Here is a 24,999-nt window from a genome sequence, read left to right on the forward strand (position 1 = left end):
ATCAGCATGAATTTGCCATTTGTTTTTATATTGTGCAATGCCAATTTTAAATGCAAGTATCACAGTATTTAACTCATAGGCACAATCACCAAAATTACATAATTCTTATTTCATGGTTTTAATCCAAAGGGTATCTTAAGCTGGTCAAAAGAAGCAAACACAAGCCACACTTAGGAAGGTTGATGGTTGGAAGGAGGGAGGGAGAAGGCCCAGGCACAGAGCCAGCCCAGGGAGCGCTTATAGGCACAAGATACTTGCAGGGAGAGTGCAGACCTTCACTGGCACCTGGGACCCTGCCTCCTGATGAAAGCACAGGTGCCTCACTGCAAAGCCTGACACCTGCTGAGTCTCGCCTCCCACCAGCCCCCGACCAATGTGTAGCACCTTGGACAGAGCAGTGCCTGGGGAAGTCAAGCCAGGAGGCTCCCTTTCCCAGGGACCTACCACTCCAAACTATGGGAGTCAGGGGACATCCAGGGATTTTTAAATCTCTGTGTTAGGACTTGCTTGGTACCTGGATCAAGAGTAAACTCCAGCCCAGTGCCCAACAGATGTGCCATGATGCTGTCAGTTGGGAGGAGGACAAGGGACACCGTGCCCCACCTTGAGGTGCCCTAGAGTATGAGTGCCCAACCCTAAGCCTCCCTGTGCCAGTGCCCAGACCCCTCCTGGTAGTGGAGAGCAGGGCAGCAGCAGTTCAGGGACCTGGTAGAGAAGGGGAGTCCAAGCAGGGCCCAGGGACCAGTGAAGAGGTTTTCAGTGGAACCCATCCCCAAGATGTGGTAAGAAACCCCACACATACTCCATTGTCTCATGAGTCTTCACTTACAAAATACAAATTCAAAGAAAAAATTATGAAGACTTTCGAGACAGCAACCACAGAGCATTGCAGGGCCCTTCTGAGCCTGGGGCCCTGTGGGATGCGCAATTAAGCGACTTGCCCATAGCCACAAAACTAAGTAAATGGCAGAGCTAGGAATAAAACCTACAGTTTTTTTCCCACTGCACATGCTGCCTCTTTCAGAATAGACTATTTCTGGCAAAAATAACATGAAACTAGAAGATTTACAGCTCTATGTTCTTGAGGAAAAAAAACTAGTTCCTAGTAGGCATACTTTATTTTTAGCAATTTTACTTTATAGTTTATAAAGCAACTTCATAAACATTATGTACCACATCTCTAAAAGGTAGATGTTATTATCTCCATTTTACAGATGAAGAAAGAAAGCTTACTTGCCAAAAGTCACTCTGCTACTAAAGAGCAAAACCACGATGTGAAGCCAGCAGCTCCAAATTCCGTATTCTTTTTATTAATCTCCAATCCCTTAGTGGAGATTGTGGGAAAAAGAGTTAATGCAGACCACTGGGCTAGTAGGGAGAGACTCCTTCCATCTGATCTCTGTGAGGCAATTCCATGTGGAAGACATTCGTCTAGATACTACAGGATATGGGGTCATCTGGTTCTCTGCTTCCATCCTCCACTTTCCTACCATCTTGGTTGTCAAAACAGGTCTACTACTTACTGTGTGATCTCAGTCAAGTTCCTAGTTATCTCTAAGATTCACTTTTCTCATCTGTAAAATGGGGATATTAATAGTAATATCTATTTCATAGGATTTTTCTGAGACTTAAAGCAGTGTCTGGCCCACAGTCAACACTCAATGAGTATTAACAGCTGTTGTTATCGTTACTATTATTATTATTATTATTTCAGTTGGTGCAGTTGGCTGAGGCCAGGTCCCTGTCCTCTCTCATCATTATATAAGTGTATCTTTTAATACTGAACATTCATTTAAAGAATATGACTTTCCCTCAAACAAGGAGAATTATTCTTCAGACAATAGATTTACTCCCTGCTAGAACCTCTTGAACAGATGCTATGTTAGAAGGGAACATCTGGACCAACTTTATCATTGTTCGGGTGAGAAAATTAAGTCCCAAGAAAGTTAAATGACTTTTCAGGTTTACACAATTAATTAGTAATAAGCCAGGACTCCTAATTCAGTGCTCATTTCCAATGAATGTTGCTTCTATAAGACAAAACATAACTCTATTGCTATCATTTCTTTGAAATATGCCTCTGCTTTTTCATAATGCAGAATGATTATGAGAACTGTATATTCTTTTTATTTTGTTCATTGTAATTGATCCTGATGATCATTATAATGATCATTATACCAGGAATAATGATTTAAATTCATTTGTATTCCTTGTACTCATGAATTGAAGGATATACCAGTATTATTTTCACAGTATGTTCTCTTTTTCCCTGCCGGATAGGAAATATTTTTGAGCCATATGGGATCCTAATTCTCTGAATGCTTTTAGATTATCAGATGTCTCAACTGACAGTCCTGGATGAAAATCAAATCATGAGAATTTGCAACACCGAAAAAAAATTAAGAACATTTTGGTGTTATTGTGTACCGGAAATTCCATCTTTATCTTTCCTTCAATTAGAAAAAAAAAATCTGACATCCTGAATATTAGAATTTTCAGCTCAAACTTTTCAATCCTTTTCCTACAAACTTAGTGATCTTTAGGCTTGGTGTTTTTATAAATCTATGCTTTGCGTTTTTACTTATGCATTCATTCTTTCAAGTTTTTATTTTATTCAAAATTTAGAAAACAAGTGATAGGAGAAATGCAAAGATGCTTAAAGCATGATCATTTCTTCCAAGACGTTTGATCTCCAGTGGAGAATATAATACATGTAACACCAAGTAGAAAGAAATAAGAGATTCTATGGCTTATTTAGTAGCCGCTTTAACCTAGATAAAAGGTGTCCATTTTTAATAATGCTAAATTTAACATGAAGGACTTTATTATGGTTTTGGTATCAGTTGAATATTTTAGTAGTAAAACCCAAGAACTTCTCTCTTTAATTAGAAAAATTAGACACGGGGACATTTCATAATATTCACTACGAGAAAGAGTGTCTCCTTTTTCTTTCTCCTGTCTCTCATCCTGGTTGAATAGTAATAATTAGTGAAGAAAAGGGTGGGAGAAAACGAGGGGAGAGTATCCTTCGTGGTATATATGCTATACAAAGCATAGGGATATTGTGTCCCTTACACACATTTTCCCTTTGTATTCAACCCAAGGCCAAATGGTGGAGCTAGTCAGCTCCACAACAACCCAAAGGACTCTTCTTAGTTGTGATTTTGCTCAGCTTTCAGTTTAACCCCTTGGTTGAATGAGCCTCCTTCCTGTGTAACCCACAGTGACCATCTCCTCACACTTAATTCTAGTGTTGTTGTATGTCTTAGTCCGTTCAGGCTGTTATAACAAAATATGATAGACTAGGTGGCTTATAAACAACAGAAATTTCTCTCTCACAGTTCTGGAGGCTGGAAGTCCAAGATCAAGGCACCAGCAGATTCTGTGACTGATGAAGGCCCACTTCCTAGTTTATAGGTGGCCATCTTTTCTCTGTGTCCTTACATGGTGGAAGGGGTGAAGGAGCCCTCTGGGGTCCCTTTTATAAGGCTCTATTCCCGTTCAAGAGGACTCCACTCTCAAAATCTAAGTACCTTCCAAAGGCCCTACCTCCAAATACTATTACACTGGGGACTAGGTTGCATCATATGAATTTTGAGGGGACACAAACATTCAGTCTATAGCATGGTGCAAGTGAATTTTCCAAGTACCAACTTTAAAAATAAAGCAAGCCCAAAACAAAGTTTTCATGGGGGAAAAATGTTTTTCTACCGAAGACATTTTAAGAAAAGTGTCTTCAAAACCAAAACTAAAACCAAAAATAAATGTGGGAAAAAGTTAGAAATATTTTGGTCAACTGTTTCAATAGGGTAATCACCATTCACTGCCCACCAAAGGCATTCCAAGTTACAAAGGACCTGACCACAAACCTTGAGGCCAACCCAACATACCCCCAAATGTTCTTATTGCTTCTGCTCTGTTAAAGTTATAATGTGTTCAAGTTTCAAGTGTCAAATTCTTTCCTATAAAAAAATTAAATTTATGTAAAAATGTGCTTCCTTTAGAACCATGATGACTCTGTACAATCTCTGGACGCCTGTTGTCTTTAATTAGAAGCTGAGAGCCACACCCAGATTTAAAATCTGTCAACCCCATGAATACTTTGGTAATTTCACTTCCAATGAATGTGAACAGGAACCAAAATCCATAAGAAATAAATTCCTTCAAGTAATCATCTTATGAGATTTCACAATTTTAAGTCAAAATGAGAAGAGGCAATGCTGTGGATTGACACCCCTCCCAGTTTGATTCTGATAACTTTCATTCTTGGTGATATCCCTTCTCTGTTTTCCTTTGTGTTATCACACCCAGGCCTGTCTAAAGTAAGTCGTAAATACCGTGCTGCTTCCATTATGACCTCTATTACATGCCATGGTGCACATCCTCATCATTATTTTCACTGACAGATGAACCCTGATCAGAGCAACTTGGATGCAAAAGATGGAGAGAGCTTTAAATAACCTTTTTTATTCACGGACTAACTCTCCCATAGCCCATGCTTGCCTGCTTACGGATATCCAATGGAGATATTTGTTTTTGGTGGCCAAGTGACTGTGGACCCATCTCTGTCACTTTGTGTGAACAATTGGCCCCACTCATCCTGGAATAAGTCCACAAACAGTTTCTTATGGACCCAGGAGGGTAACAGGTGAATTTCTCCCTTTTAATCAGAAAAGCAAAAGCTTTCCAGAAGTTCCCCAGTGGGAAAATTCTGTCACACATTCAACCATAGCTCCAACGGAGGCTGAGGACATTTAGTTTCTCTAGCCTCCATAGTGGAAGGTAGCAAGGGAGAAGGGGATCAGCCTACCAGCAGTGTCTCCACAACCTAGAAATAGAATTGCTGAGGCCACGGAGTATGGACGTTTACATTTTAGTAGGTATTACTTAATCTCTATCTACAGTTGTATCAGTTTAGACCCTATATCAAAGACCATTCTGACTTTTATCTTTACCATCTGGCTTTTCTTTTTGATTCAAATGAAAGATTATATTTGGTTTGCAAACTTGACTTCCCAGTGATATCAGTTCCCATAGCTCTCCACAGGATGTATATTTCATCACATTTTCCTCAGATGTTGATGTTTCTGGGCTGTTGTTTCAATTTTGATTGTTGAACTCAACTTACATAGCACTCAATTCCTCCATCCATTCTTCACATCATAGCCAGAGTACATTTAAAAATGTAAGTCAGTTTATGTCCTTCAACGTTTTCCATTGCACTTAGAATAGAATCAAAGTCCTTATCAGTATCTGCAAGGCCCTGTATTATCTATGCCCTGTTTCCCCATCAAACGTCCTCTTCCCCCTCAGTCACTAAATTCTAGTCTTACCAGCCTTCTGTCTGTCCGTAGAATATGCTGGCTCTGTTCTCACCTCAGTGCCTTTGTACTTGCTATTCTTTCTGCCTGGAATACGCTTCTAATGGCCTGTCTCTTAGCTGAGTTGCTCCTTCTAATCCCTTACATCTCAATTTACATGTCACTTTCTCAGAGAGGCTTTCCTGACCAATCTTTCTAACATAGGTCACCCTTGTAATTTTTTTTTTTTTACCACAATACTGTATTAATTTCCTTTATAGCAGTTTTTACTAGCTATGTGAATTGGGCAAATTATTAGCTTCTCTGTGTCTTCAATTCTTCATTTGTAAATAAGGGCAATAATTGTACCAACCTTGAGTTGTTGTGAGCAGTAAACAAGGCAAAGCACTTAATACTGCTTGGCATATATAAAACTTTGCTAAATAATAAGTACTTGTATTATTTTTTTGTTTTTTTTGTGCGTGGGGAAGATCAGCCCTGAGCTAACATCCGTGCTAATCCTCCTCTTTTTTTGCTGAGGGGGACCGGCTCTGAGCTAACATCTATTGCCAATCCTCCTCCTTTTTTTCCCCCCCAAAAGCCCCAGTAGATAGTTGTATGTCATAGTTGCACATCTTTCTAGTTGCTGTATGTGGGACACAGTCTCAGCATGGCCGGAGAAGCGGTGCGTCGGTGCACACCCGGAATCCGAACCCGGGCCGCCAGTAGCGGAGCGCGTGCACTTAACCGCTAAGCCACCGGGTCGGCCCAGTACTTGTATTACTTTTTTATTTGGTTATTTTCCTGTTTTCCCCACTAAACTGTAAACTCTAACACTAGAGGGACCTTGTCTGTCCTGTTCTCAATGTATCCCAAGACCTAGCCCAGTGCCTGGCACACAGTAAGTGCTCATCAAATATTAGTTGAACAAATACATGTTGAATAAATGAATGAGTGGCAAGTCCTACCTCAGTGGTATCTTTGACCCTGGACTGGACACTGCCAGCTCGTTTCTAGCATTCAGTGGTCTCCTCTCTAAGGCTGCCAGGTTAAGCAAGTAAAAATACATGATCCCAATTAAATTAGAATTTCTGTATTTTATCTGGCAATCCTATTTCCCTCTCTACCACCTTCACCCTTAATGAGCAATGCCTTCTTTCTGTCCTTCCTTCCTTCCTTGCCTTTCTCATCCTCTTTGCTCCTTTCCTCTTAAGTTTATCTGGCTATTTCTGAATATAGTTCTTAGTGTCAGGAGACCCTATCATCCTTAGATCTGGAGATGTCTGTTCTGAGGACAGCTATCTCTTTGATGGATTAAGGAGTCACCTTTATGACTGGTCTGCCGGTTCCCAGAGGGCTAAATTATCCACCTTCACCATCACAGGCTCCTTCAGCTTGGATAGCCTTCAGGGGAATGCAACTCACTCTTTTCTCTGGATTCAGAACACGTTATGTTAGGGACTCAGATGTCCTTAATTTGTTCCCAGACATCTTCTACCTCATTAATTCATTCTCAGACATCCTCCATCCTTAATCCTGTCTTTGAAAGAGACCTAAAGGAAAGTTACCCAAACATGGCCCTGACCCTCAGAACTTCACTTCCCCAGTTGACCAGCCAAATAATTTGACAAGGTTTTGCAGAAGAGCTGAGAAGCTCCAACTCAATGCTGTGCTGTTTTTTCCCACCTCCCAGGATAGTCCTGTCTCAGAACATGGCAAGTTACTTGTACTTTAACCTGAAATAACCTAGGTCACTTATATTAAACATGCTTGGTTCTAGATTACACTAAGGTAGTTGGAAGGAGAATGAACCACTTGATGTTTTAGAAGGTAAATATTTTATTTGAAATAAAATGTTTTGGAGAAACTATTGCAGTCACTCTCAATGGTCTGTCAATATATATGTGAGGCTGTGTGTGAAAGTAGGGTCATGGGAGTTACTTCTTGGCAGTGTTACACATCTATTGACTGGAATCACCATCCAGGAAAGGTCCTCTACTAAACATTTGGTTCTCTTTCTGTAGTGAAGGAAGCATGAGCATCAGAGTCTGGCAAAACAAAACAGCGATGCCAGATCCATCGTATGCTAACTGTGTGACCTTGGCTAAGTTATTTCAAGGCTTTCAGACTCAGTTTCCTTGTGTATGAAACGAAGATACTATCACTTATCTTACAAGATTGTAAGGTTTATAAATAAGGTGGGCAAAGTACCTGGTAGTTAATGAATGCTTAATGGCTAGTAGTTAATATTAATCCTTTTAGGCACTTTTTCCAGCTTCATGGTGTGTGGCTGAGTAGGTTGTACCCAGGAGCAAATTCTTTTTGCTTCTCCCAAGAGGAACTGTTCCTTTTGGAGCTCTATATCACCAATGAGAGATCATTTGCAAGAGGAGCCTCTTGTAAATACAGAGGTGCCATGTTCCTCTTATTTAAGAACAGGGTGTCCAAACCTGATCACTGCTCACTTTTCTCTTGCACGGCACTGGGAAATGTTCAGCATATTAGATAGAAGAACAAAACTCAGATACCTGCCAAGATTATGTACAGCCTACCCAAGGAAAATTTTTTTTAAAAAATTTCACAGCTTGTGATTGGAAAAGGACACAGGACAGCTGCTAACTATTTTCCTTTCATCTCCGCTTTTGGCGTGTTCTTCTAATAGCTCTCCTGTCACACTCAGTCTGCAGCACAGTGGGAGCTAAAAGAGTAGGATTGAGGTGTCCCCCAACCCCATCCCCACCCCCTTCTCAGACTCAGCTGCTGGGAAAGACCATTTAAAGCATTTAATATCCGCCCTACCCTTTGGGAATGATGTAACCCAGCTAGACACCATGCTTCAAAAGAGAGAGGGAAGTTAAAGCTTTGCGGTTAGTTAGGGAATGTTTAGACTAGAAAACCCCCAGGTCCCTGCCAACCCTGATTCCATGATTCAGTGAGCAGAAAGGACTGGAGCAGAGGAGGGAAGAATAGGCCCTTTCCAAATTCTCTTCTATAGAGTGGGATTCATTGTTGCTTAAACGCTGTGAAGTCAAACATAAAATATGTTGGAGCACTTGCTTTCAAATGTGAATTTCATATGGCTCTAAAGTAAAATGAAAATGGTTTAGGTATAGCCATATTTTTTTACTGAACATTTTCTCTCCCACACTAACCCCACTGGAGGCAGTATTGGGTAATAGTTATGAGAAAGGTTCCTATCAGCTATAGGAGCAAGTTATTTAAGTACCTACCTCATAAAGTTGTTGTGAGGAGTAAATTAGGTAATATATCTAAGGCATTTAGAGCAGCACCTGGCAGAGAGCAAGAACTCAATAAGTGTGCAGTTTACTTTATGCTAACTTACACCAACTGCTATTAGTGTGAAAATTGAAAGAAGACAATAGGTATTCATAAACTTAATATTTTCATATATATGTATCCAGAGAAAAGTAATAGCATACAAATAAGTCTTGTTTGTATCAGCTTTCCTTTTAGTAGGACTTGTGGATTAGCATCCTTAAAAATGAATAGGCTTCATCTCTTGCAGCTATGAAATTTTTGACCAAAGACAGTACAAATTACTGCATAATGACTTTGCAGTTTTTTATAAATACACATAATTCTAAAATCTGCATGAACACGTGTCTCAAAAGAATCATAATTGTAATTTATGATATCACCAAACCTTGTTCAATACTTCAATAAATACGTAGGTACTTAAACTCCCTCTCTCTCTCTCTTTCTCTGTAGCTTCAGAACAATTGTTTCAAAGGGGAAATGGCTTGAAAAATAAAGAGGAAAAAATTGGTGGTATAAAACTCATTGTAACCATGTTAGCTGTTAAATGCTAATCTTAAAAAATAAGTCTAAGATATAGTTTATTTATTAAAATATAAAACTTACATATATAAGATCCTTTCTATCTTATTGCTCAATGATGTGACATTTATTTGAATCAAAAATCCATGTGTTTGAACAAATCTAGAAAACTTTTTTATAAACTAAAATCATGAAAATTTAGTTAAGTTGTGAACAAGAAATTCCATTGCAGTAGATAGAATATGTTCAAATGGAGGGCTAAGGTAGAAAGCTAAAAAATATACCACAAAATTTTCTTCCACTGCCATTTCATTAGTGTGAGAGAGGGAATTAAATTGGAAGAAGCACACCGTCCATTATCTGATCACTTATGGTAACCCACATTTCTGTCAGATAAATTATAAATAAAGCTTTGTTCCAACACTGATAGGGGAATTATAAATTTGGTATTTATCACAATAGTTATTATCATAATCATGCAGAAAAGACATGCATTGTGTTTACCTGTAAGTTGATATCAAATTGACTCAAAGCCTTTATAGAAGCTAAGAGCTAACATTGTTATTCCAAGAAAATTATATATAGTTTTATGCCACTGTGTCATTTATGCTGTAAAAGAATATTAAAAATAAACTAAAATATATGTTTTCACATGTGTGAGTTTGCAAGATCTTGGTGTCATTCTATTATACAAATATTCTATTTTAAATATTTAAGGCCACACAAATTGTGAAGAAGAATCTAATTTGTTAATTATAGAGCAAAAGAAAGTTTCTCCAATCAACAGCATCTTCTTGATTTTTTCAGTCTTAGACTGAAGAGAAAGAATAAATAACATCCAACTCAAGCTTGTGTTAAGAAGAAACCAGTTCTCTATGGTCCTTTAATATGTTTCCCTAGCATTTTATATAATATGCAATGTGAAGGAAAGGTTTGTAAATGAACATGATATGGTATTAAGGTTACGAAAATAAGAGAACTTTTCAAGCTGAAATTCTAAGACAGAAGCAATCAGTAGATATTTTGAGAGATGATTTTGATAAATAGCTATTCTATTTCTAATGGATCATTAAGTACAAAACACTACTTTTTATTCTATTTGGTCATCTTATTAGGTTATCACAGCTGAAAAAATCCAGTGCACAAGATATTCTCCCCATGGTCAGAGAAACTTCAGCTTTCAGCTCTCAGTGCATAAAATATTAGATTATGTTTCTTCATTCCATGATTTAAGAAAGCAATAAAGACCTTCTGGATTAGATAGTTCTTGTCAGTAAAAGAATAGCTATTCTAAAATCACTGCCTTGGGCCTTTGATCCCTCTGGTAAGTCATTTAACTAAACAACTTTATCTACTGATTATTATTCCCTAAACACTGTGTGCAACGTGCCTGGTAGTGTGCTAAGAAAATAATAAATAACTTCTCAATTAGACTTGTCATTTTGATAGCATAGATTTCTAGCCTCCTAATAAAGAAACACTAATGAAAGTAGAACCAGCTACTAATTTGTTTTAATGACTGAAAAATTAGAAGAGAATTTGCTAAAGATCCTAAATTTAATGTTCATGAACTTTGACTAAGAGGCACATCAATTATATTCTGAGAATAATTCATGAGTATTTTTGACTCCCTGTTTTTTTTTGTTTTTCAAGATTTTATTTATTTATTTTTCCCCCCCAAAGCCCCAGTAGATAGTTGTATGTCATAGCTGCACATCCTTCTAGTTGCTGCATGTGGGACCCGGCCTCAGCATGGCCAGAGAAGCAGTGCCTCGGTGCGCGCCCGGGATCCGAACCCGGGCCGCCAGCAGCGGAGCGCACGCACTTAACTGCCAAGCCACGGGCCCGCCCTTTGACTCCCTGTTTTGATTCCCTATTACATCCCCATTTTTGCCTCATCTATGTGATTCAACCACTATTTTAATGCCTTTAACTGTAGAGAAGCACTGTCTAATAGGACTTTCTGTGATGATGGAAACTTTCTATATTTGAGTTGTCCAATACAGTAGCCACCAGCCACATGTGGCCAATGAGTCCTTGAAATCAGGATTGAAAAGAATCAACTAGATATGGCATTTGAGAGGTCATTCTTAATATTTGGCAGAGAAATTCTATGGAGTTAATGGGAGTAAAAGCTTATTGTGGTGGGTTGAGGAGTAAATGGGAGATGAGGAAGTAGAGACAGCATGGGAGATGAGGAGTTAGAGTGCAGTGTAGTGGGTGATTAAGCAGACGGACATAAAGGAGGTTTACTCCAAAAACCATTGATCTGGCAGTGATGTGAAAAAATGGATGGAGGAGGGAGAAAGCTAGAGTTTATGTTCAGCTTTTGTTGAGAAAAAACGGAGCTGAGCTGACATTTTCTACCATTTAGTTAAGGAAGGTGATAATGTGAAAATAAAGTCCAGTTCCCAGGAAGAATGGAAATGTTTATTGTCCTTGATGGGACAACTGTTACCCAGGTGTACATGAAATGGCTAGTTATAAGATTTGAAACATTCCATTTTTCTCTGAAAAGCTGTAAGAATCCATGATACTACAAAAATAAAGTAGTTTATCATTTCTTTAATAAGAAATTTTATTAGTTCCTAGTATTGAGATTGATTTGTCCCCCCCAAAAAATACATTCTTACACTTCTCTATAATTACTTCTTAAAGCTAACTTTGGTTTACCAGTTCTGAGACTCTGAAATGTAATTTCAAATTATACAATCCATACTTATATATAATGATACTAACCAAAAGTTGGATATAACTGAAATCATAGCATTTTAGAACTGAACAGCTGTTTGTTAAACTGCTTCATTTTGTGGATGAGGAATATGAGGCCTAGAAATAATATATGACTTAGCCAAGTTTACCCAGACAAGACTCGGACCCAGGTCTTTAGGCTCCAAGTCTGGTGCTGTTTTGAAAAAAGCCTGGCTAGATGATGCACCAGGATATTTTTGGTATCTCTATTTATTACAATAAGAAAGAAAATAGAAAATTTCTAACAGCATGCCTCATTGGGGACAGTGAATCCTTTTCTTTACGTTTCCACAATTAGTACCATTTCCTGAGAATTTAGGCACAATCTCACCATTTGCATTGTGCTTCCCATAATTTTCGCCCATTTTTCAAAACAGTTTGGTAATTATCCTGTATGCTAGGAAATTTGACCCAAAGAGAAGAAGTCTAACTTCCCTACAATTCTTCGAAAAGGTTCCCCCCTTAGTGAAGATAGAGAAGATGGTATATTGGTGGTTTAGAAGAAGAGCAAGGGTCTTGAAGGATTTAATTCTTCAAATCTTTTCAGTATTCGAACACTGAAATCAAGTTTTCAGGATTACATGTAGACAGTAGCTAATTCAGACTACAGGATCCTTGTGTGTTTTGTGTTAGTCCAAAAAAACAGGCTCTGTATTTTGCATAAGCTGAACTTATGGGCTGATCATTTAGCCCGTGGAAAACCTGGTAATGGTCTAATACATAGATGGCCAAAGATTTTTTGTTGTTTGTTTTTTTTGTTTTTTAAGGGCCTTTTAACTCCTTTTGGAAAACTCCTCAGAGTGAAAGTCAGATGCAGAATGGTGTCATATATCCTGCTCATGACACTAGTTCATTTCTGAAAATAATAACGCATTCTGAAAATGAAGTAGTTTATATTCTTAGCCACGCTTTATTGTGTGCACTGAGTAATTTCTTGAGAGCAGTGTTTCCTATGGCATATTGCCAAGACTGGCTTTATTTATTTTTCATTAGGCTTTTCATTACCATGCTGCTATATACCTGGATCGTTCTGCCACCTCTGAGATGGCCAGGGTAGCTTAAGCACAGGAATGATACTACGAGTAGGTAGAATGTTTTTGTCCAGTAAATGCCCACTTTAAATTCCCAGCTGTGGTACCATTCTAATGGCTTTAATCTTTCAGAGAACAGTCAATTATCCATTTATAATGTAGTCTGATATTAAATTGTTTACGTTCATCTATTTCCCTATCTGTCCGGGGAAAGACATTAGTCTCACTTTGCACTGCATTAGACTGGCCCCTCCTCCTTTATTATCTCAGGAAAAGGCATCATGGTCGACCGCTATTGCCCAAGCCTGGAACCAACATGTATTCTGCATTTCTCCATCATTCTATGCATGCAATCACCAAGTCAAACTTCTTGATAGTTTTCAAACCCACCAGCTTCTTCCTGTCTCCCATGACCACTGCCTTAGACTAGTCCTACATCATCTCTAGAACACCTGCAGTGGCCTCCTGATTTGTCTCCATGCTCCCAGGACTGCCCTTTCCAGTTAATTCTCTTTTGCTTTAAATGTCCATCAGTACCCAATGCTCTCCATAAATAGGTATTCTGTCATTTCTGTTCATAAGTGTTTTATGTTATATGTGTTAATAGGACAGAATTTGATTTATCCAGAAAAGTAGTGATCTGAATTCTTAAACTTCTCTATAGACTCCTGAGTTTAAAGGGAAACTAGCTTGCCAACTACAAAAGACAAAAATTTAGGGACAAAATAAGAAATCTATAAATTTCTGTATTAGAATATTAATCAGAGGCCTAAAAAGTCATTGAAATCAGAGAATCTCAGGACTAGACTGGTCTTGGAGATCGTGTGGCTCAACTTTGTCATTTTATAGGTAAGGAAATAGACACCCAGCCACGGAAACCAAATTGATCTTTCTAAATTTGGAATCTCATCATGTAACTTCTTTTCTTAAAATCTGTCCATGTCTTCCCATTATGTTCAGGAAGAAGTCTAAATTCTTCAGCATGGCATACAATGTCTGTATAGCCTGGCTTCTGCTTACCATTCCAGGCTTACCTTTTGTTTCTCTCTCTGATTTATCGCAGAACATGATGCTTCCAAGTACACTATGTTTTTTCTTACCCACAGGCTATTGCACATAATTTCTCCTTAGTCCTTCCTCTTTTGAGGGCTAACTCCTACCCATCCTTCGGATATCTGACTAGACATCATCTCCTCTGAAAACATATCCCAGATCCCCTCTGGGCTCCCAAGCTTGTGTCACCATCATAGCATTCTAACTGTCACCATTCACAGCATTCTAACTGCCTTTGAACAATCTATTTCCATCGCTGGTCTGGAAGGAATAAAGACAGTTGTGGGCAGGGACCTGCATCTTATTCCTTGTTCTATCCCCACATCTTGATCAGATGTCTGGCATTCAACATTTAAGATTAATTATTAATTCTCACTTTTAATCTGCCTAGTAAGCTCCAATTTTTCCATCAGTCCTCCTCTCAAAATTTGTTTTTAGGGGGAAAAAAAAACCTAGTTGATTCATTCACATCAACATATAGATCACTGATGATGCTAAATGGCAACTCTTCCTAGAAGCATTTACATTTTTACAGGAACAGAGTTTTAAGTCACAGGAATAAGTCCCCAATGCAAATAATCCAACCATGAATAGTAAGCCAGGAGAGTGTATGTGAGAGGAAGGAAGCTTTCCTAGAGCCTTCAACTCTGCCCTCACCTCACAGAAGAATGAATCTATGTTTTTGTTTATAAAAATCAGATCACTTGTTGGTTATTTTTCTGTGTATTAAATAAATCATTATTAACCCATAGCAAAAATGCCTGATTTAACTTGTAACATTTCTGGTTTTGTTTCAGGGAAGCAATGTTATGGAAGATCAGGATTTGTTAGAAATTGGAATCTTAAATTCTGGGCACAGACAAAGAATTCTACAGGCAATCCAACTCCTTCCAAAGGTAAGCAATGTTTTATTACCCTAGCCCTAAGTACAGTCCCAATGGTTTTAAGTCCAGATGTGCAAATATTAGTGTTTAGGACAACATTTCTGCATATTGAAGCAACTTCCAAAAGCGCGTCTTTTGAGGTCCAACTAAACATTCAGACTCACGAGACTACTGTGGGCCATACTCGCCTTTAGATTTACCTAGGAGGATGTAATATAGGAAACACCACTGATCAACAGGGCAGCTTCAAAGTTTCTCTTTAGTGAGAGACCTTGTATCGGTACAAACATCAGTCCAGGCCCCTCAGGTAACAGCTCAGGTGCAAGAGGACAAGATCAATATTGGGTGGGTGCAAGAATGTTCCTGGGTTAGAAGCCTCATGCCCCATAAGAGGCAGTATCTCTTGTAACAACTCCATAGATTCAGCCTCCAGGGAGAAGGGACCTGCCTAATTACAAGAGTCATCACTCAGGGAAGTCCAAAGTATCGCATTCCCATTAGGTGTTTATAGTTCATGTATAAATCCTCCCAGTCCAGATGCAATTTGCCAACCAGGTGTCATTTTAATTGTAAGCAGTATGTTACCTAGCAACAAAGTTGACCTTCAGTTTCCAGATAAGCCTTCATAGGAGCCTAAAGCAAGAGGTAGGATCTGAGCGCTGGTCTTCAAGATATGTAGGATTTTAATTGGTTAGGAAAGGGAAAGGCATTTCAGGGGCCAGGAGGAATCATATAAATACAGGTACAATCCAGGCTCTAGGGAGACAGTGATACTGTGTGATTTAAAATCCAACAGGATTTGTACAACAATGTGAATGTACTTAATGCCACTAAACTGTACACTTAAAAATAGCTAACGTAGTAAATTCTATGTTTTGTTACTTCACACAATTTTAAAAACAATTTTTAAAAAAAGAAGAAAAAAATCCTATGATTAAAACAATCGGAGAGTGGAGAGTATAGTCAGAGATAAAGCAGAAAAAGAGGCTGAGTCCGTTCGTGGCAGGCTAAGGAATTTGAAATTTGTTCTGTAGGCACTGGGGAATGGATGTGACTGGCCTGCAGTAGGCCAGTTAATTCTGGAGGCAGTATACAATAGGAATTAGAAGGAGGGAAGCTTGAAGTTGGGTCATCCAGTTGGGAAAAGATTCTGGGGGCAAGATTGGAGGCAGAGTTGCACCTAGATATATGAGCTTATCATATGTTTTGTATTCTCTTCTGTTCTTTTCCTTTTTAAGGAGGCTATAATTTCTCCTTCTCAGAATGGGAAAGATAAATATTAACCACTGTTTCTAAGGAAGTGATCTGTTGAAATTTGCCAACTGACAGTGAACTGAGTTTCTACTGATAGAAACTTAACTCTTTTGCAAATTCAGGGAGAGTCAAGCATACAAAGGAGCTTAATCATATGATTTTCTACACTAAATGGAAAAGAATAAAGCGTCCTTACAGCTAATTCTAGAAGTAATTCTTATAAGCGTATTGTTTACCTGAATACTTTTGTATCTTAACTTAAAATATTACTTCCTCAGCAACTTTTCTCCTCATTCTCTGCAAGCACTTCTGCACTGCTGTATCCACAACACCTAGCCCAGTGCCCAGCCCATGGCAGGCGCTCAGCGAGTCAATGAATGACCACCCCCTTGTCACAATGGTGCCCATGGTTTAAACTTCAACTTAAATAGTTTCATATCACTTCCTTGGTGAAGCTTTCCCTAAAGTGGAACCACTTCTCACCACCTTCATAATTATCAACCTAGTCCAAACCAATCACCTCTAACCAGACTACCACACTGGATTCTAATCTGTCATCTCTAGGATAGACTATTTGAGTCAATTTCTCATTGGTCCTCTCTCACCTGAATGATTCATAGATGCCTAATCTCTGCCCTAGTTACCTTTCTTACTACTCTATAATTGAATTTCCACACAGCATTCAAAATCCTTCTAAAGTGTAAATCAGGTCATACCATACCCTGCTTAGTATCTCCACTGGATTCTCTTCTCACTTAGAATAAAATCTTTATCATGGCCTACAAAAGTCAATAGAATCTGTCCCCTTCCCACCTCTGCGACCTCATCTCTCACTCTCCCCTTCTACACTCTAGTCCTGTGCTTTCTTTTTGTTCCAGAACACGCCAAGCTCATTTTTGCCTCAAGGGCTTTCCATATTGGTCTCTCTCCCTGACAAATCTTATCTTCAGATCTTCATATACTTAGTCCTATACATCATTAAATCTCTACTCAGCTGTCACCTCCTCACAGAGGCCTTCGTGACCTCAAAGTCACACCCTGGCCTACTGTTGCTATCCTTCATATTGTCCTGCTTCAGTCTTCTTCATATCACTTATGGCTACCTAAAGTTATATTATTTATTTGTTTGTTTTCTTCTTTATTTTCCATCTCTCCCCAAGGATGCAAGGTCCACAAGCTCAGAGACCTTGACTGTGTTGTTCCCTTCTGTATAACCTTAGCCCCTAGAACAGTGCCAGTTACATTGTAGGTGGTCAAAAAATATTTGTGGAATGAAGGAATATACTGCTCTCTCTTTCCTCTGAGATTTGATGGCTCTATCCTTGTTCTGTCTGAAGGTACTAATAATATTCTACTACTTCTACATTATAAGCATCCTGAGGGCAGAGTCAGTATCACATCCATCCTCTAATTTCCCAATGTGCTTAACTCAATACATGCACATTAAAACAATGAAAAGCATGAGTGATAGAACGAAGGGATATGTTTCTCACGTTATTCAAATATAAATTTTTTAAATCAAAAAGTGCCTCAATTTTAAGATATATCTATAATTGTGTACATTATCACATGATAATGAGAAACAAAAGAACCTAAACTCAGAATTATTTGGAGAATAAATGGAGTCTTTAAGACAGAATATCATTCCCATTAGAGAAAACAATATGATAGAAACAATACAAAATTAAGCTTCTATCAAGAGGCTGATGCAAAAGTGCTTACTATGCACCAAATGAATGGAGAATATATAAAAACATCCAAACACGTGTTCAGCAGCACAAACAGAATCTTATAATGCTACAAATTGATGCTTTGCTTTCCTAGGTAATGAGCCCAAACTTCAGATGGTTAGTAGTGTTATTTTACTGCCAGCACATTTATTTGCATTCAGTCTAACTTTGCACTGCCAGAAAATGGACAAAATGTCTCTTCATTTTGTTTATGCAATTTCAGTCTTCAGAATATTTGTGTTCTTCACCTGTCGTGAAAAATATTCCATGATTGCTACCTGAGATCCTTTAATTAACATATTGTGTTTGGAATTGATGAGATTGTTCCTAAACAGAGAAAAGATGGTTTGCTAAGTGCAATTTTGATTTGTTAGCATCCTTCAAAGCATGTTTTGCATGCTTTATTTGTATTTGTTGTTTCAAGTTTCGGAGACAAAAGTTTATTCCTTTGGTAAGAATAGTTTTTCTGTAATATGCCCTTTTTAATATTGAAATATTCACCAATGCAAACGTCTACATGTTCTCAAGTACATTTGATACATTAAACACATAGAATACATTCAATATATTCTAAGCATAGACATCTTTAGAACAGTAATCATATTAATTCCTCTCTTCCATCCATCCTTTCCCTCTGTCTTTTGCAATGCTTGACCTTTAGTAGCAAAGCTTGATTATCCATTTTCTCCCAGCATCCTCTTCCCTCACCAACTCCAATTCAGTCTTTTCTTAGGTCTAAAAGTTTCCCAAGACTTCTGAAGATCAAATTTCACCCTTTTCTCTTTTTAAGAAAGGAAATATACTGAAAGTTCCAAGAGAAGATGGCTTATTTTGTACTCTCCTAGAAACTATAAGCATATTGGATTTTTTTCTGTCCCCTAGATATAGAGAAATTATCTGATTACTTACTTGCAACATATAATTTACCTTTTCCCAGGTAAGAATTCCATGTGGCCGTCTTCAGATAATCCTCTAAAATCCTTTTTAAAGGGCATAATGTCTTTTGTCCTTTGACAATATAACACCTGGAGTTCAGGAATTCAAAAGATTCCATTTTAAAGGTTTGCAGGACTTGTATCAAGGCCCATATTGTATCTGCTCTCTTAATATCTCTCATCCTGAATTGAAAACATATTTTAGCACACTAGCAACTTTTATATTACATGCTCACTTCTTTTTCAATATTTCCTTTTCTAATATTTTCCTATTTTATAGTATCTTTTACTTGTTTAGTATGTTTGGTACTACTTTTACTATGTTTAGTAGTTGTCTACACTTGCTATCCTTGTTTCCTTTGCTCCTACTTATTTTTAAACCTACTCGGGCTTAACTAGTTCCTCTGCTACTACCCCACACGACCAGTACTAAGGTTACCAGTAACCAGCAGAGCAGAAATTCCATAAGCCCCTTTCCACCTTCACCTTACTTTGGCTTCAGTAGGTTCTGATACTCTTGTCAACTGTCCACATCGTCTTCTTTTGGCCTCCACGATACCTGGTCACCTTCCTGCCTCTCTGATGCTCTCTCTCCCCGCCTGCTCATTCTCCTCAGTTAAATGTTGGAATGCCTCAAAACTCAAACTCAAAAATATTTGATGACTAGTAAATGTTGTTGTCACAGGATTCTTGATCATAGTACAGTTTCTGGTATTCATTGTTTTGTTCATTGCTACCCTACCCTACTTTACTACGTAATAAACACCTGCATTTTAGCTGCCCTTTGTTTCTAAGTTCAGTTCAATTTAACCAATATTTGTTGGGCTATGTAGTTTCAATTATTTTTTTCACTGAATGGCCCTGAATACCTCTGGTTGGATTAAATTATCCCTTTCCCATCCTCAGTTTGACATTTTAGTTAAAAAACGAATAGTTATCTGTTATCCCAATAGAAAAACAAGATTCTGTGTTAGTTATCTATTACTATATAACACATTACCCCAAATCTCAGTGGCATATAAAAATGGCATTTATTATTTCACAGTTTCTATGGGTCAGGAATCTGGGAGCAGCTTAGCGGGGTCCTCTGGCTCTGTGTCTCTCATAAGGCTACACTTATCTCAAGACTCAACTGGGAAGTACCCACTTCCTAGCTCACTCAATGTGGTTGTAGGCAGGATTTTGTTCCTGGGGGTTTTTGGACTTAGGCTTCTGTGCTTCACAAGCTTTCCGGTGAAGACCTCTCTCAGTTCCTTGTCATGTGGGCCCTTGCATAAAGCACCTCTCAACAGGCATCTGGCTTCAACAGCATAAGCAAGTGAGAGGACAAGAAAGGGCTAGCAAGATGAAGTCACAGTCTTTTGTAACATCTCCTCCTTTTGCCATGTTCTATTCGTTAGACTCAAGTCACTAGATTCAGCCCATATACTAGAGGAGGTGTTTATACAATGGTGTGAATACCAGGAGATGGGATCATTGAGGGCCACCTCAGAAGTCTACCTATTGCAGATACACTTTATAATGATCCGATTTACAGTCTAGTTTCCATGACTACATTTGTGGTTAAAATGGAATAAGCCATCAACAACAAAATAGGCTTCTTTTATTTCCATCAGCCATCTTCATGGGACTGTGATATTCACAATTAGATGATTTAGAAACCACATTTGTGATCACCACTCAAAAAACAGGCATGTGTCTCTGGTCTGTAGAGTTAGGTATAATGAAGTGTGATATGACACAATCATACACAAATTCGAGACCTTGGAGATTTGCCGATTGCATATAAAGACTTCATGATCTGAACAGCACTGATTGAAGTGATACATACAAATCAGTAATCCCATAAAACATTACAAATTTTAAAGACATATTCATTCTTCACTGGTGCCTGATTACTGAAAGAAACATATTTCCATCTATATTAGGGAAGTGAATTGGTCAAAGTCTACTGGACAAGATTTTAAGGATGTTAGCAAATAAAATATGTTTTTAAAAAATTAACAAAGGTAGAAAGTAAAACGAAGTATTTAACTTTAGGCCTGATGAGAGCAAATAGATAAAGGCAACAGCTGACCTAAAAAAGCTTATAAGCAGGGATATAGAAATACACTGGCAGGGATTGAGAACTCAAACACTTTTAAAGGCAAGACAATATGGAGTGGTGGAAACTGTGGCAAACTGGAGAGCACAAACACTGCCCCCGACCCCCACATGTTGGTTTTGTTTCCAAAAACTTTATTAATAAAACAAAGCATTGGGCACCATATTTGGTTATAGCTGTCACTTTGCTACCCCAGTGTCATTCTCCAGAAATGGAAGTCTTGATACAATGGCATCACAGATTATTTCAGAGTTCAAAAGGAGTATTATGAATGTGATATTATCTCAATTTGGGTCTCTGTCCAAGATTCTAGTTCTCTCTTAAAGACTCTAGTTCTTTCAATGTCCTTAAAACTCAGGTGTTTGGTAATGCTAGACTTGATGGTTGATGAAGATGTGTGCAAGTTTTAGGGGAAAAGTGTACAACCAATGTAATTTCTTTAAAAGTCTAGGAAGGAAGGTTCAATCTTATTTCCCTGTCACTTAGAAAAATGATAGAAACTCACTCCTATTTCTTCTGCTATTTTTCGGAACAGCAATGGCAAAATGTAGGCTACAGGCACAGATGCTCTCATGGTAACTTTTGACAGAGTAACTTTTCATTCTCCCATGCCATCAGTCACTCTCCATCCAGCCTCACTCTTTTTACTTGCATTTCTTTCTTTTTGCTGGCTGGTATCTTAAATTTTCATGCCACCCAATGTTGGCCTACCACCCTGAGGACATCCAGTTAAAGATATACTCTCAAACAAAATCCCGTACACACATATGCACCATTAGCATGGGGGCCCTAACCTCAAGTTAATACACGATTGGACCCACAGTCTAATTGAGGACATAGGATTTTCTACTTTCTGTAGGTCTGGTCTTTGGTGAGACAGGCTGTGGTGTTCCTAGAGTCCTTTCCAGCTCCATCCAGTTCTGTAAATGTCTTATAGTTCTGGGACAAAGAGATATGTTTACCTAGATCACTTAGATCAGTGTAAAAGATTACTTATTTTTCAGGAGTTGGTGCCATTGGAGAATAAGGAACGAAGACAGCGCAATTGATCTTAAGGTGAAAAAGTTACGTAATTTGGAGCATATAAATTTTGAAGTGACAAGTCATTCAAATCTTTCTTGTTATTCCTTAGTCTGGCAACCCTGGTGGCCTGCATTTTCCTAGAGTGACCTCCTCCCCCATGCCTCATGCTTTCTGTTTACAAGTGGAGACCAAAAACTAGTCTGTTCTTCAGGGGTACATTGGGAGAAGGAATGGCTGGTGCTCATCAAGTTCTTTGGGCACTTTGAAATGACAAAGCCCAGTACATACAAAGTATGCAATAGCTATAGCTGTGTGGGTTGGATAGATATCCAAAGAACTGCTGGTGTGAGAGCAGTGCAGTCCTAACATACTTACCGATGCTCTGTTACAAGATATTTACGCAGTTTCAGAAAGCAAGATGGCTGCTGCGTTCTTCCTAAGCTAAAGAGGGAGGATTTTTTAATGTTTTGTTTTAAATGGATTTATCTTAGAATAGTTTATTATGTAGACTAGAGAGCTAAAATATCATTTTTACTCATTATTCCCCATGATATTTACAGAGAAATAGGGGAGGAATTCTGCAAGTAAATAGGTTCTGATCTATTGCCATCCCCGACAGCTGTCATTCTTCGACTTTGAGAAGTTCACCCTCATTTAATAAAGAACACTGCCTCCCTTGGAGTGATACTGCAATCACTAGTAACAGTGAAGGAATTTAGATATCTGAGCACTTTCTCTTCCTCACACAAATTCTTCCAGGAAAATCACAATTTAGAGCGGCAAAGGACCTTAAAATATCCAGCTCTGCCTCTCGACTGAGTTGTTTCACAGGTGAGGGAACCAAGTCTGGGTCATATTAAAAGTCTTGCCCTGAGGCAGATTGTTTCTTAGTGACAAAGCTGGACCTAAATCCCAGGTGTCTGTGCTCATACAATTGCCTCATGGGTGAATACTGTGCTATATCAAAGACCCAAGGCTCTGAGGATGCTTGTGTATTTGTGAGAGAAACTGTAAAAGGACAGGAAAGAATCAAATGACTAAACACAAGAAAAGGAATTGTTCATAAAATTGGGCTCCCTTTTCAGGCTTAAAAGGCAATTTTTGCAGCCTCCATAGACCACTAAACTCCCTTCTCAAGGCTGGAAGGGAAGGACTATTCCAGGTACCCAAAAGCCCCAGAAAAGCAGGAAGGAGACAGACATGGAAAAGAATAACGGCAGACATAGACCATGTCAGTTGTCCAGTGGCTACTGAGGGTCAAACAGCTTGTCTGTCCTTGAAGGTGATCTTAGAGAAGCTTCACTAACAGTAGGCATTGCTGTTTCAAAGTAGGAAAAGCATAACGGAATAAGGTGAAATAACTAAAATAATCTGATTTATTTTCTCCTTTAATCTGGGTAGAGAGGAAGGAAAGATGGGCAAGATAGAAGGGCGCTCTCTAGGAGAGAGTAAAGACACATCTTTAGAGCATTAAACTCCATGGAGATGACATTTTTATAGGATTAAACCAGGAAGCAGCATGGTGTGATGGTTGGGAACATGCCAGACTCGTTTTTGATTTTACCTACCCCATAGGGGTGATGTGAGAATTAAATGAGTCAATATTTGTAAAGCACTTAAAATGGAGACTGGCACATTGTATGCACTATATTTGTATTTATTAAATAAATTTTTTAAAAGAAGATTGAAGGTAAACCAAGAAAAAGTGAGGTTCCTTCATGCCATTAATTATATCTGAAAACTACTGCTCTAGGCATAGGCAATAAGCAAAATGAATCTCCTTTTATTTATTCATCCAATAGATATTTTATGAAATACCTACTGCATGCCAGGCACTGTTCTAGATGCTGAGGACTTGGTGTTAGGAAACAAAACCTACAAGGTCACTGTCCTCGCGCAGCTTGCATTCTAGTGGTGGATGCAGACAAAAAGAAGTAAAAATATGTAATTTCAGGTAATGATGAGTGCTGTGGAGAAATATTAAGCAAGGGAATAGACATGGGGTGACGAGGATATACCAATGTTATTTTATGTGGATAAATTAGGATTCACCCCCAGGCAGTTGGAGGTTCTCTAGCACCTCACTGTATTGTCTAAAACACTATACCTCAAAGCACAATAAGGGTGCTAAGGGGATATTGAGATGAGTAAGCTAAATAATCCACGTAAGGCACCTTTAAGGAACTTGGAGTTTTGCAAAAATGAACTCTCTTGAGCTTTAGTTTAACCTAATTTAATCCTAGTTTATTCACCAACTACTTGTGTCACGTAGTCAAATTACTTAAATTCTCTAATCCTTAGTTTTCTCACCTGTAAAATGGAGATGATGGTGGAATCAACCACATTAGGATATTGTGAGTTATAAATTTAAAAATGCATATTAAGTACCTGGCACTTAGAAGGACTAAATTAATATTAGTTATAACCACTTGCATTTGTTTAATAAATGCTCACTAAATTAGGAAAACTCATTGAATTTTTGCCATTGCTCTTGCCTGGGGCCAAAAAGTAACAAAAATGGACTCAGTTTCTAATAGAAGCCTGTGATTAAAAATGCCCACGACTGCATTGCACAGTGAGCTTTCCGTTCTTACTAGTGGATTTCTCACAGGGCAGATTATTCATTTTCTAGATAAGAAAAGGGTAAAACTTTCAAATCTGATCGTCATCCACTAAGTTAATTATTTTTGATACATTTAGGATTATTGTTTAACCCATCAGGAGCTAGAAGAGAGGGTATTTAAGAGCAAAACAAGTCCCTTCCTATGTGAGAGATTAAATGAACAAGCATAGTACTGAGAGGGCTTCCTGACTGCATTTCTTTTTTGTTTGTTTGTTTGTTTTTTGTGAGGAAGATCAGCCCTGAGCTAACATCCATACCAATCCTTCTCTTTTTGCTGAGGAAGACCGGCCCTGAGCTAACATCTATTGCCAATCCTCCTCCTTTTTTTTTCCCCTTTTCTCCCCAAAGCCCCAGTGGATAGTTGTATGTCATAGTTGCACATCCTTCTAGTTACTATATGTGGGACGCCACCTCAACATGGCCAGACAAGCGGTGCGTCGGTGCGTGCCTGGATCCGAGCCCCAGCCGCCAGCAGCGGAGTGCGCGCACTTAAAGGCTGGGCCACAGGCCGGC

At 38.5% G+C, this 24,999-nt stretch overlaps 1 protein-coding gene across 2 annotated transcripts in view; it reads left to right on the top strand.

Annotated features, from left to right (window-relative positions):
- The window catches only part of ANKS1B (ankyrin repeat and sterile alpha motif domain containing 1B), a 758,303-nt gene that overhangs the window by 715,020 nt on the left and 18,284 nt on the right, over positions 1-24,999 (top strand). For both annotated transcript variants that reach the window (XM_058568586.1, XM_058568587.1), the window contains exon 16: positions 14,731-14,829. In XM_058568586.1, the coding sequence (XP_058424569.1) occupies positions 14,731-14,829 (99 nt within the window). The remainder of the gene's footprint in view (positions 1-14,730; positions 14,830-24,999) is intronic.

The sequence above is a fragment of the Diceros bicornis genome, chromosome 25 (genome assembly GCF_020826845.1).
Source record: "Diceros bicornis minor isolate mBicDic1 chromosome 25, mDicBic1.mat.cur, whole genome shotgun sequence".
NCBI classification, from domain to species: Eukaryota; Metazoa; Chordata; class Mammalia; order Perissodactyla; family Rhinocerotidae; genus Diceros; species Diceros bicornis.